Raw genomic sequence first — 14,126 nt, forward strand, 5'->3', positions numbered from 1 at the left:
ATGTTCTTTGCTTGCCCCTTCTTCTTGGTCCACTACAATTCCTAGCATAGTTAGCATAACTATATAGAAATAGTTATGCATAATAACATCTAATAATATTGAAAATTATCCCATACTTATATAAATACAAATACAATCTTAAGAGTGTCTTATTTTTATAGCATAACAAATTACTCTTCAGTGAGTTATTTTCTCCATTCTTCAGCTTTGAATAAAACCGTTGCGTCCTGTGCTTTAGGAGTATTAAGTTACTTCATAAATTCCTGAAGCATTACTGCTACCTTTTGCAATACAAATCAGAATGGTATCAGCTTTGCATTTAATGAGGCCCATATTTCTGGCACAAACACATTTAACGGCAAAGTAATATAAACTGCTTAGGTTGACATTTTAAAGTTTATCAGATTCAGAATGTGTGCATTAATTCCCACATTTATCAGGCAGGAGCAGATTAAAATAAACTACACCAGTGGGAATGCCAGTACAGCCAAGATTTTCTCACACTTCAATAGAAAAAGAAACAAGTATTTCATCTATCAAAATGATGCTTACAGTATTTCATGATTTTTAACGCACCTTTACTCATTGTAATTCTTTCTTTTTAAGGAGGTTAAACCAAAATACAATAATACGAAATCATCCCTAAGATGGTTTACAGCAGGGTGTCAAACACAAGGTCCACGGGCCAGATCCGGCCTGCAATGTGGTTGGATCTGCCCGTGGGGCCGTTCTGGAAAATGTAAGGAGCCGTCCCGCATCACTTCAGCCCGGTTTACCCAATGCAAAAAGGAAACATCAGGCCAGCATGGCTTCAGCCCGGTCTACCCAGTGCGAAGAGGAAATATGCCAACAGTTTGGGGAGAGGCATCAAGCTGGTTACGCAGAATTCCAATTCACAATTTGTGTGATTTAAAACATCTTTGCCAGTGAAGCACATCAGGGTGCTTATTTGCGGAGAGATGCAGAGTACTATGAATTACATCTAGAAGGTAAAGTGATGCTTGAAGGTAGTGCCTAATGATAAATAACTGAAGTCTTTGGAATAGTGAAAGAAACAAGAAATGATCTATTTTTACCTCTGAAATCGCAGCTTTCGTTATTGGATACAAATATATTGTAGTAGCTCTAGAGCTATGTTTCTCAGCCTTGGCAACTTTAAGATGAGTAGACTTTTAACCTCCCAAATTCCCCCAGCCAGCCAGTGGTTAGCTAGGGAATCCTGGAAGTTGAAGCCCACCTAGCTTGACATTGCCAAGGCTGAAACACTTGGCTATAGTTTCAAGGATTTGCAAGATTGCAATGTTTTCCAATTTGTGCAGCAAGGTTACCCTATTTTTCATATTTACCTTGGCACATTTTGCATGCAATATTATGCTGGCTAGTATATCTGCAGTAAAACCAGTCTGACAGCTCAAGTGGAACCATCAAAATAACACAGTGTCCAGATAATTCACTTAGAGCCAGAGTCCCTTTTTTATATGTGCATTTGTTTTATTCTTACTAATGTTATCAGAAATACTAGATATAGTGTTAGAAGAGTTACTGATACAGTGAGAAAGAAATTGTATTTATTTTCCCATACCTAGTTGCAACAGTTATATAATCAGGTGTTGTGTATGCATATTTTTACAATTCTGTAAATATATTATGAACAATGATGATGCAGACCAAAGGTATGAAAGTATTCCCAGAGATGGAGGAGATGGACTTTGTCTCTCAATATATACAGCAATTTATGAAATAAAGATATAAAGAAAGTAATTCATCTTTGGAATCAATAGAATTGAATTAGTGCTAGCATTTAATTAATCCATTTAATTATTCCACTAAGGTTAAGCAAATTAATTGAGTTATATAATTACTAATTTAAAGAGCAATTAAAGAACATTAGTAAAACATTTCATTAATGTCTTAGCACTTTTCAGTAAGCATTTATAAAACAAAAATATACAGGTAGTTCTTGCTTAGCAGTCATAATTCGGATCAGTAACTTGGTCATTAAGCAAAGCTGTCATTAAGTGAAACTACAGCGGTGGTTGCAGTCTTCCATCAGCTTTTCTTTGCTTTTCAGATCCACAAGAAACATAAATGCAAGGCTTGCTATTCAAGTTACTTTTTCATTTCTGTAATTGTGAAGTTACTAAATGAAACACTGCCTAAAAGAGGACTATCTGTCAGGAAAACATCAAGACTATATTCCGAAACAATTAATGTAACACTCTCTCATGTGTATGCGCACAATTCTTCCAACTCGCATCATTTAATATCTGCACCTCTGCAAATACATGGCCAAAATGGAAAATAAAATATTAACACAATTTTATATATAATGCAATAATTTTTCACTCATGCCATTTCTTTTCAACAACAAATCTCACAGGAATGAAATCCACTTACATTTCCTTCATGATTAGGGCATGAAAGTGGTTTTCCTGAAGCTACAGCTGTGACAGTCTCCAAGATGGCAGCCTCTTCAATACTGCTGTCTGGAGTTCGCTGCAGGACATCCATTAGGTTGGTGATGAAGAAATTGTTTTGCAGTGCAGAAACCCCTTTCTCTGGAAGAATAGATGTCTGGCGGCACACTGGGCAAGAAAGGGTTAAGCTATGAGCTGGAATGTAATTCTGTAAACACCTAATGAGGATAACAAAAAAATTAATAATCGTTAGTATTGCTTCATATTACCAATTCTCTAATTCAGGGCTGTTAAACTCCCGGCCCAGATGCATCACGTGCTGGCCACGCCCGGTTTACCGAAGAAGGGAAAAGTCCCGATATGCCATGTGACGCTGCCGTGACGATGTGAGTTTGACATCTGTGCTCTAATTCATCTCAAAAAGAGGCAAACTCTTCACCATTTAAAATTTGTACTTCCCTGACAACATACGCAGACAGTCTTCAACTTACGACTGTTTAACTATAGTTCAAAGTTATAAAAGGCTTAGGTAAAAGCTATAACCTGTACTCATACATATGACCGTCACATCACCCTCACTGCCACATGATCACAATTTAGGGTTTTGACAACTGGTTTATGACCTCTTGCAGCATCCTGCAGTCATTTGAACCAATTTGTGGCCAAAAACGCTCACTGGGCAAGCTGGGTTCACTTATTGACCGTGTAACTCATTTAACAGTCATGGTGATTCACTCAATAGTCATGATAAAAAGTGTTGTAAAACTGACTCTGACCTGATTTACAACTTTAACAAAGTATAATGGTGATTCTGGTCTGTCAGAAGCTGAGGATTACCTGTAATGAAATACTGCAGACACCTTAAAAAGGTGAAACAGAAGGCAGGTGTCTTTGAAGGAATCAAAGAAAATAATTTTTCATATACTCAGATTTCTGCACCCCAAAGAAAGTCAAAACCAGAGGTCAATACATAGCATCCTAACAATATAACAACCCTATACTTAGGGTACCCTTGCAGTATACAACAACTCGTATTAAAATTTTATGATATTCTGGTGCTTTTGTGTGATAAATATTTTCTAATAACCATATCCACACATGCATAATGTTTAAAAGATGAACATACTCCTTACTCCAAAATGCCGTGCAGAGCGCCATTCACTGGCATTTGGAAGGCGCCAAGCCACAGGAGCCAGGCAGCGGCGAATAGGCGCTCACGCGGCTTGGCGATACCCCTAGGTCAGTGAATGGCGCTGTGCGCAGCTGCAAAGGGGGTTTGACGGGTGGCTGCTCATGAGCGTGGTCGCTTCATGGCTGTTGTGTTGCGCTGCTGTGACAGCACAACACAACCATTTGCCCATGAGGCTGTGCCCGGCTCTTTGGGAGCCTGCTCGCAAGAGAGCAGCCGCCTGGCAACCCCAAAACAATAAACCCTCCCCCCATACTAAAGCCCAAGCCATATTTTGTAGGTAAAAAGAAAATAAGACCCTGTCGTATTTTCGGGGAAACACGGTAGAAACAACAACAGTACTGTACACTGACAATAAACTAAGTTTTAAGTGCAAAACAGTTGCCAAGGCTTCATTTCTAAGTGTCTAAAACATACTTTAACATCAATGCAACTGACTTCCAAGATACAATAGTCATTTTCTACTGTCTTATTTAACTAAGTATGATTTATTTCACGTCAAGAAACTTATTATGGTCAAGGGATAAATGGCAGCATGAAAATGCAACAAAAAGGGAATGATAACTTAAAAATAGCCAAGGAGCATTTATTATTTTATTTATTATTACTTTATGTAATTTTAGGAAAACCTTTCTATTGCACTGACAATTTACTATTTCTGTATTAAAGATAAACCTAAACCCCGGGGAAGCCATTGACATGGCAATCCAGGCAGATTCAATGGATGGATTGGACTTAGATACTAAAAACACTTACCTCTCACAAAAAGTATGCAGGCATGGGAGCACTTTGGGATTCTTGTAACGGTCCAAGCATATGCTGCAGATCAGAAACTGTTTGTCAATCTGACGCACGACAGGACTTGGGATATTGGAGCCTTCACTGGCCATCCTAGACCACTGACATATGGATCTTGCTCTTTTTCACCCTGCACACTGCTGAAATATTTTTTTTTAAATGACAAGGCGTTTAAAATTAAATAAATATGTAATTCCTACTAACAATAAACCTCTTTATCCTGACTGAATAATTATTTACTGCAACATGGGGCACATTTGTTCTTTTTTGCCTTTAGAAGTAAGGCAGCACACAACCGTACCATTCTTTTATGAAAAATCTGGGCAGCTGCTAATAATTGCATTACATTAAAAACAATCTCAGGGCAGTCTGCATAAAGAGAAGTCATCCGAAGCAATTTTACTTCTAGAAATTAATATAGAAATGTTGTTTAAAAAAATCAAAATATAGATTGCTGCAGTGCCAGAAAAACTGCATGAAATAACATGTTGAAATAAAAGCATAACCCATTCACTTAAATACAAATCTCAGCATCTATAATGGGAACTATCAGCAACAACCTATAAAGGAGTTATGCCAGTGACTAAAACTAGCAGGAGGATTTATATAGCATCTGCCTATAAATTCTTAAAGCAACTACTCTCAAATGATCACTTGGTTTTCCTTGGTAGTCCTTCAAAGAGCCGAGGTGGTGCAGTGGTTAGAGTGCAGTACTGCAGGCTACTTCAGCTGACTGCTAGCTGCAGTTCGGCGGTTCAAATCTCACCAGCTCAAGGTTAACTCAGCCTTCCATCCTTCCGAGGTGGGTAAAATGAGCACCCAGATTATTGGGGGCAATATGCTGACTCTGTAAATCGCTTAGAGAAGGCTGTAAAAGAACTATGAAGCGGTATACAAGTCTAAGTGCTATTGCTAAAAGCTATGGAAGGCTCTTTCTAGGCATACGTGCTTGCTGTCATCTGAGAAATTTAGAAGAAATCAGATCTGTTTATCCAGGTGTTCAATGTTATTTAATTTTATTGATTTAATTGTAATACTTTCAAATAGTAATCATACCTGCAGATATATAAAGTTAAAGTAATAAAGATAGATACACTTGTCCTAAGTTATTATGTTTAATGGAAGAGGAATTGTTAATATTCTTAAATTTGCCATAACTTTTTAAAATTGGTCCTACTCCAGAGTCTTCTAGTATAATGCTCAAACAATATACAATGTCCTATATTGTTTTAACTTAGCCACAATCACCATTTTGGGAGCGAATAGATCATGTCTCAATTTGTCAGCTTTATTTTTAATTTGCTGTATATTTGCCATATATTCTTTGACTGAATTGTTCCATACCACTGCCAAGTACAATTCTAGTATCAGAACACTGTTGAAAAAGAACAGGCTGATAGAACAGGTTGTTCAGCACCTGATAAATACACCTTTGTATTTTTTTATTTTAGATAAATATATGAATCCAGCATCGTTCCAGTACTCCGTATCCATCAACAATGGCAATGGAACATTGAATAACACTAGGAACAGGCAACCTAGAATATTCTAAAAGTAGGCCCCACAAATGTTTTTTTTTTCAATTAAACTGATTAGTTTTAAACAAAAGGGGCATTGGTCTTACCTGATACGCTCCTTCTTGGTGTGCTGAGAGAGAATCTCTAATCAGCACACTGGAGAAGCCAACGTATTGTCTAAGAAAGAACTCAAACAGAGCAAATCCTAGCACATGAATAACCTACTTGTGGAAAACTATAACAGAATAAAATAGTATAATAAAGCCCCTTTTAGTATGAAAAACACAGAAAAATACAAGAATAGCAGCAATTTTTGCTTTTGTAGTTTTTGTTTTAGGATTGCATGAAATAATTATGAAAAAAAACCTCCTTTGGGAAAAAATATCTTAGATACTCATTCCTTTAATGTTCATTGATATAGAATAGAAATAAACCATACTAAAAAATACCAGTGCTAGTTTGGACCGGATAATTCATTTATAGTTTTATATGATTTTTTTCCCCTTCTGAATGAGCTTTTATTAATTATTATTCCAAAAAGAAGTTTACAGGTAGTCCTCACTTAATGGTAATTGGGACTTTTGTCGATAATGATGTGGCTATAGAGTGCAATGTAGTAAGTAGTCCTGGCAGTGCCCAATGCTATTCTTAAGCAAGGTTCATTGGTCATTTAAGTGAGGACTCCTCACAATGTCTGTCTGGCTTCCAACAATCATGTCAGCGAGGAAGCTGGCAAGAAGTTTAATCCCCAGATTGTTTACAAGCAGGCTGGAAGGCAGGTAAGTGGGTACTGCTAGGTGAGAGGCAAATGCAGTGGCACACACAATTTTGGGGCTGGGGGTGGAGGCTGCCAAATGAGTGGAGAGGTTTACTAGAGTGATTGAGATCATATGATTAGGGTGAAGTGAAGGCTGGAACTTTGAGGAGTGGTCCTAAGTACACTTATTCAGTGATGTCATAACTTTGGTCACTGAATGAGTAGTCATTAAGTGAGGATTAGCTGCTAGCATGCCTGCTAGCAATAAGTAACTTTTAACCCATGGCACTAAACTACAGTTATGACTAAGTGACTAATAACTGCATTCGTCCAATCCTACAAATCTGATTGTAAGAGTAAACCATGTCCTCAAGCAATTATTTCTTCCTTAATATGTAAAATTTAACATATTCTTTCATATTAGAATCAAATCATAATTTATTTTGAATGGTTTAACTACAGTTTGAGATGTGACTTGGAAGACTTGAATATAATCGATGTGTTTGAAAAAATAATGCATATCTTCAGGTTCCAAACTCTTATGCCACAATGATTTCTTACTGAACTTCTATTTTGTAAAAGTACACCCTTTAAATTCATAATCTTTTATATTTAAGGGATTATATTTTTAATTTAATATCCAGCAATTGTATGATTGCATTGTAAATAATTCTGAAATAATCTGTTTCTTACACACTGGCAAACAAGCTCCTTTTAGTTTTTTTTTAAAAAGAGAAAAAAAATGAAATTTCACAATTTTGTATAAATACTAACTGCCCTTAAATAAAGTTGTTGAACTGTAAACAAAATAAAATTTGTTAACCCAATTCTAGAGTATAGCCTTCAAAATAATGTATTCCTTTGATAAGGATCTAGTGTTAGCATTAAAACCACTTCAGAAAATAACATCATGCTTTTGCTTCAATTGAATACTTCCTTATCAAAATAGATTTTAATACACAGAAAGACTACAGGTATAAAAAGCTGGTGACTATGATGCAAGAATCCATATAAAAATACTGTTTTGTTAATAATCACAAAGAAAGAAATTGTGTGTGGCCACACCCATCTGAAACAGAAGATACAATGAAGACCCAAGTAATTATTATTTATAAATTTCAGCAAAATGTATTATGCATGTTAGAATTATGATTTTATCAAGTGAAACAAAACCTATAAAAATAATAGCTATGCTTGCTCAAACTGCACAGTATTTTCAAATAAAAGCAGGGCTCCGCCCAACTGGTGCTGCCTTTAAGCTTTCAGAGAGAGAAAACTAAATCAACCATACAGATCAATCATTCAAAAAACTCAAATTCTAAACCACAAATTACGCATGAATAGGTTTCTGGAAGCAACATTTACAACATAAATGTCTAGGCAAATACGAGATTTTTACAATATGAATACTGGCTCAGAAATCAGGCTATGACCTAGGTAGAATTCCACAAATATACCACTTCAAACACTATTACTTGAGAAGAAAAAAAAACCCTATCAAATCAATAGATTTCCTTTCCAGAAATATTATGAACCCATAATATTAATATAAATGATTTCTCAGAAAACAGTTCTAAGCATCTTCAGACACAGGTGTTTCTTCCTTCCAGAAATATTTTTCCACTTTGCTTTTAATCACTACATCCCCCTTTTTTGTTTAAAGAACACATAATTATAAACCATGTAGTATTATTTTTAAAGAGAGTAGGAATATATAAGACGGGGGCAAAAAGCATGCTAACTGAATAACCATAAATGCTCAAGACATACCCATCTTCATGATAAAATGAGCTTAATCAATGCAATAGCAAGTAAGAAATCTTTTCCAGGATGCAGTTGTCTCTTGCAGTCGTCCAAAAGAGCCAATCATAATTACAGTAATATATTAGAGTTTAAAAGTCTCACGTTTAAAGCTGTTAGAAATTTGCTACGTCTGTAGTCATTACTGAAGATGCAGCATATTTCCTGCTTCAGATAACAATGCTCCATTCCAGGGAGAAAATTAATGGAAAAAGGAGGCCCAGTCAAGCTGGCTCTCTCTCTCTCTCTCTTTTTTCCTCCTCTTCAGGTCACAGACAAGTGGGAGACCCCTAAAGGATTCCAGCCAATCAATCTTTATTTAGTGCATCTTTCTCACTCAATCCGTGCTGAAAGACTGCAGCAAATGGTGAAAGGGATTGTGGGATACAGCTGCAGCATAGAACTGCAATGAGATTTGCTGGGTGGAATTCTTTCTTTCTTTTTTGCTTTTCCTTCCCTACTCAGCAATCAGCTGTTTCAATCTCAGTGCTGGCCTGCAGAATTTGAGTGCAAATTAATAGACAGAAGCAGCAACTGGACTGTCTTAGAAGTAATAAATAAAAGTATCACTCAAATACTAATTCATCACGTGGCTCTGGAATAAAAAATTCTTGATCTAAGAAAACATTAATTAGCAATGCTGAAGTAGTGAGAAAATTTCTATCCTCTTCCCTACTTTTGTTTTGATCAACCTCTGTGATAAATCTCCTGTTTCATATGGTAACTAATAATCAATTAAAGTGCATAGAGTAAATGAGATCAATTCTCCCAGCCCAATCAATCTAGACAAGGGGTGTCAAACTTGCATCGTCACAGCATCATGTGACGTATTACGACTTTTCTGCTCTTTGCTAAACCGGGCATGGGCGTGGCCAGTGTGTGACGCATGTGGTCCGCGGGCCAGGACTTTGACAGCCTTGATCTAGACAATCCACGATCTGCCTATTTTTTCTTTAAAACAAACTTTTTAGAAGCAAATTTGTCCATTCCCTGAACAATTAACATCTGCATCTCGGAGGCTAAATTATACTAATTTCAATATTAAAACTATTTCACAATTATATAAATGAAATATATTAATGTATTATGAATTTTGTTCATAATATACAACTGAAAAGAAAATAACTAAAATAGTGGAAATCCCAGTAACTTGAAAGGAAGTTAAAATTTCAATGTAAAAATGTAAGACCTCCTGTCTCCTCTGTAATGAACTTGACTTGTGATCATTTCATGAACTATCTATTCAGCATTTTTGTCAACAGGATGGAAATAGTTTGCTGTATGTCCGGACTTTCTTATCTAGGATCCCGCTCTGGGAGGTCTGGCCCTGCTTAGCTTCCAAGTACTAGCATGGCCAGCTACAATAGCTCTTGCCAATTGCTGAGACTTTCAGATGATACCATCCAATTATTTTGGACAGTGAAAAGCTAAGCACATTATACACACCACCAGTAAATTCTAAACAGCTTTAAAACAGCTATTATTCATACTAAATAAAAAAACCAACTTCTAATATTTGCTGAATGAACTGATTCAGAGAAAGAACTATCAGGGTGGTGATGGATTTATTTAAAAAAAGGACTTGAGCCAAACTTGATTCCTAGCTGCTGACTGTGTCTATCTATTCAGAAATGATTTGCTACTACTTTCTTATGGATTGTTTTAAAATTTCTGAATACAGTCAACAAGCAGGTTTCCATATTGCACTATGCCATGATGTCAGTTGTAAATCATGACTGTGATTTAAAACCATGTATTAAACCATTTTATAATATATGAACCTTAACAGCATGCAGCATCGGTTAAAAAAAAATCGGTGTATGTGGAAAACTAGTAAAACAAAATATCCGGTGTCATAAACAGTACCGTGTTTTCCCAAAAATAAGGCAGGGTTTTATTTTATTTCCCCCCCCCTGCCCCAAATAAGTGCTTGGGCTTATTTTCGGGGAGGTCTTATTTTTGAGGTGTAGGAGGCGGCAAGCATGGTCACCTCATGGCTGCTGCTGTGTTGCAATATTTTCAGGGAGGGCTTATTTTGGGGGAGGGCTTATTTTAGGGCGTGTGCTCAAAAGCCCATTTGGGCTTATCATCCAGGGAGGTCTTATTTTTAAAGGAAACAGGGTATCATTGGGGGGGGGAGACATTTAAATGTTTGATCTAGAAGTACTTTTGATGTTCTAATATAATACATGTAATATTTCTTTAACTGAGCTTTTACCTAGGCACTACTTCCAATAATCACCCTTACTCTTGCTCTTTATCAATGAGTACCATATTAATATGGTACTTTCTTATGGACTGTACACCGCCCCGAGTCCCTTTTGGGAGAGGGGGCGGTCTATAAGCGCTAAGAAATAAATAAATAAATAAATAAATAATATACCTGACCCTAACTGTTTGTACCCTAATTCATTATAATATTCTTTCTCTGCATTTCTCTCTCTCTGTCTCTCTCTATCGCACAATGGTCTGGAAAAGTTTTTTTTTTTTAATGCTAAATTTCTCATCTCTGAAATGGTATTATACCAAGATATTAAATAATGTAATAGCACATGACAGGAAATGTAGTAAACCTCTGGGGGAAAATATCCTGCAGGACATAATGCAGACAAGATTTGCTGATTATCGAATAGTATTTCAGGCAGAATCACAAAATAATTATACAAATACATTGGAACAAACTATTCACGTCTAGGCGAGATGGGCAGCAAATAATAATAATAAACAAATAAAAGTAATGCAGTCATGTGACATCTTTGCTTTACAACCACATTGCTGAGCGATATAAATGTGGTGCCAAGTGAGGTCATAATTCAAGGACTTCCTGTAAAGCATGGAAGGATGCGATAGGTTGTACATGCAGATGACATACACCTCCACATAGGCTCACAAATCGTATGATTTCTGGATGGAGCACAAGCCAGGATGAGAAAAACGGCTGATACTCAACCCAAGCAAGATGTAGAAATTGTTGGTCCAAAGGGACAACAGTATTTTTGGGTCTTGATGGAGTTGTGTTCTGGATCTGGAACTTCTGGATTCAAAGCTCCTACTCAAAAATAAGTGAAAACTGTGGCCAAAAGGAATTTTGCCTAGCTCTGATTAGTGCCCCAGCTAGAATAAACTGGACATAAGTTATTCATGACCTGCCTTCTTGACTGTATTATTATAATTTGCTGTACATGAGGTTGTACGAGAATATCACCCACAAACTTCAGCTAATCTAGAATGTAGCAAGATTACAGTACTACCACGAGAGCTGCACCACTCACCACTGGGTTTCCAAGTGCAATTCAAGCTGCTAGTATACTACATATGTATTGCTACATATACTACTCTCTATGACTTGAGATCTGAGTATCTTAGGAACTACTCTCCCCAATAGTTCCTGCCTACCCCATCCAGACATTCACAGAGCACCTACTTAGGGTACCCATCTATCAGGAGTTGTGGCATAAGGTGGTCTGATAGTGGGCATTTTCTGCAACAGCTCCCCTTTATATGCATATAAATGTGCATCTAATCAAAAACTATGCAACATACTGTGTTTAATTGGGATTTCCAGTGAGATGGTGATGTCGGTAGCTGCTCATATGTCAGCTCCATCACTTATTTTATAAATATTTGGTAGGAGCTTTTTAATTTTAATGGAAGCAGACAACATTGGTATCAGCTGTGGTTTGATTCCAACAAACTAAATATATTGCAGGAAGTGCGGTATACCGATAACCAAGAATATAAACTAAAGATAGACTTCTAAGTGCTTTATCTCTACTGTTTTTAACCTAGTACAAAAACATATGAGAACAAATTATGATAACTACAATGGAACAAACTACTGAGTAATACTTATTATTGTACAGTTGGGCCCAATTACTATAATGCTATTACAACTGCAACTGAAGCCATTGTTTGGTACCCATTTATTTATTTATACCCCACCACCTTTATTATTTTTACAATCCTCCTCCTATTTTCCCCACAACAACTCTAAGTGATTCAGCTACTAAGTGAGTCACATTCAAATTTTATGACCTTTTTTTGCCATGGTTGTTAATCACTGCCGTTATTATGTGAATCATGCAGTTACTAAATGAATCTGGCTCTTCCATTGACTTTGCTTGTGAGAACCCCCTGGGAAGGCACCAAAGTGCGATCATGTGACAACCCCCTCCCACGCACACATTCTGTAACCATTGTAAATACATGCTGACTGCTAACTAAGCACCTCGTGACATGACACTGGTGACGCTGCAGTGGTTGTAAATATGAGGATTAGTCACTGAAACTTTTTGCAGTGCCATTGTAGCTTTGGACCGTTGTCGTAAGTCGAGGACTATCTGCAATATGTGCCTCCAATTTTGACTTACGTTCCTATCAGCCTGTGTTGGTGTAGACACAGAATGGAAGGTACTAAGATCTCAGCCTCACTCTGAAGAGAATCCAAGCTACTAAGAGTTTGTATTTCTGGAAAAAAAATGTGTTTATAAATTACAGGAATGTTCAAAAATGAGTTAATGAGCATTTCTTTTTAAAAAATAAAATAAAATTCTGATCTATTTTAGTCATGCAAAATGTTTTTCATCCTTCATTTGTTTCTTCTGACCTCACATAGGGCAACACTCTGTCTCCCCCAGCTCAAAAAGCCAGGCTTGGAGGAATGACATTTTCTTGTCCTTATCTGCATCTCATATTTCACACTCACAACCTGGCAGAATTACTGTCAGAAATCTCAACAGAAGTGTCTTTTTAACACTTTCATATACGGCATCTTGGTGAAAATTAATGCAAAGAACTTTTACAGTGATTAGAAAAGCAGTGGCAAAAAGAATATTAACTACGTCGCTTTCAAAATGCAATCAGCAAAATATCAAAAAAAATTCTTTATCATAAGCAATGAAGCTGTAAGACTTAACATATAACTATTTTCTCTGCTTGAACACATGCCAATAATATGTAACAAGAAGAATAAGAAAGCCATATAACTGAACATATTTAAGTGAAAGCGATATTGTATTTTAGTTTTATTTATTTATTTTATTTTATTTAGGGAATTTACATTGCCGCCTATTTGCACATGGCGACTCAAAGTGGCTTACAGAATATAAAACCTTATAAAACAATAAAACTAATAAAGAAGAGTAATATAATAAATTAATATAATAAAATCAACCCCCGCCCAGAGACAGCACCTCCATCCCGCTCTAGGTTCTCCAGGCACCCGCTGGCAGAACCAGATCTTCAGCGCCTTCTGGAAGAGTGCCAGAATGGGGCCATTCTAATCTCTAGGAGGATATTGTTCCGGGGAGGGGGGGGCTACTGCGGAGAAGGCCCTTGTTCTGGGTCCCATCAGGTGTATCTCTTTAGGGGATGGGACCCACAACATTCCTTGCCCCCCCTTTCAAACCATTTATATGTTTATGTTTTATAAACCAAAGAGAGAATCACAGATATACATTCTATATTCTGTAGATGCTAATAGCATGCAAGAAATCCAAATCTAAAAAAAAAAAACACCTAAAAATATTCTGTAAGCATTTCCCTTGTTCAGCTGTTTCCAACTGTAAGGGGAAGTGCTCATCTCCAATTCTTAGCCTAGGAAGGCAGCGTTGTCCAAAAACATTTTTGTGTTCATGTGGCCAGCTTGA

The 14,126-nt window shown here is 36.7% G+C and overlaps 1 protein-coding gene across 4 annotated transcripts in view; it reads right to left on the reverse strand.

The window, feature by feature from the left end:
* TRIM2 (tripartite motif containing 2) overlaps window positions 1-14,126 on the reverse strand; it is a 51,670-nt gene that overhangs the window by 19,546 nt on the left and 17,998 nt on the right. For 3 of the 4 annotated variants that reach the window (XM_081959608.1, XM_081959606.1, XM_081959605.1), the window contains exons 2-3: window positions 4,363-4,544; window positions 2,398-2,635 (exon numbers count right to left, since the gene is read on the reverse strand). In XM_081959608.1, the coding sequence (XP_081815734.1) occupies window positions 2,398-2,635; window positions 4,363-4,496 (372 nt within the window). In that variant the 5' untranslated portion in view covers window positions 4,497-4,544. The remainder of the gene's footprint in view (window positions 1-2,397; window positions 2,636-4,362; window positions 4,545-14,126) is intronic. The other variant, XM_081959607.1, reaches the window with a different exon arrangement.

The sequence above is a fragment of the Natrix helvetica genome, assembly GCF_964273705.1.
Source record: "Natrix helvetica genome assembly, chromosome: 7".
Classification (NCBI taxonomy): domain Eukaryota; kingdom Metazoa; phylum Chordata; class Lepidosauria; order Squamata; family Natricidae; genus Natrix; species Natrix helvetica.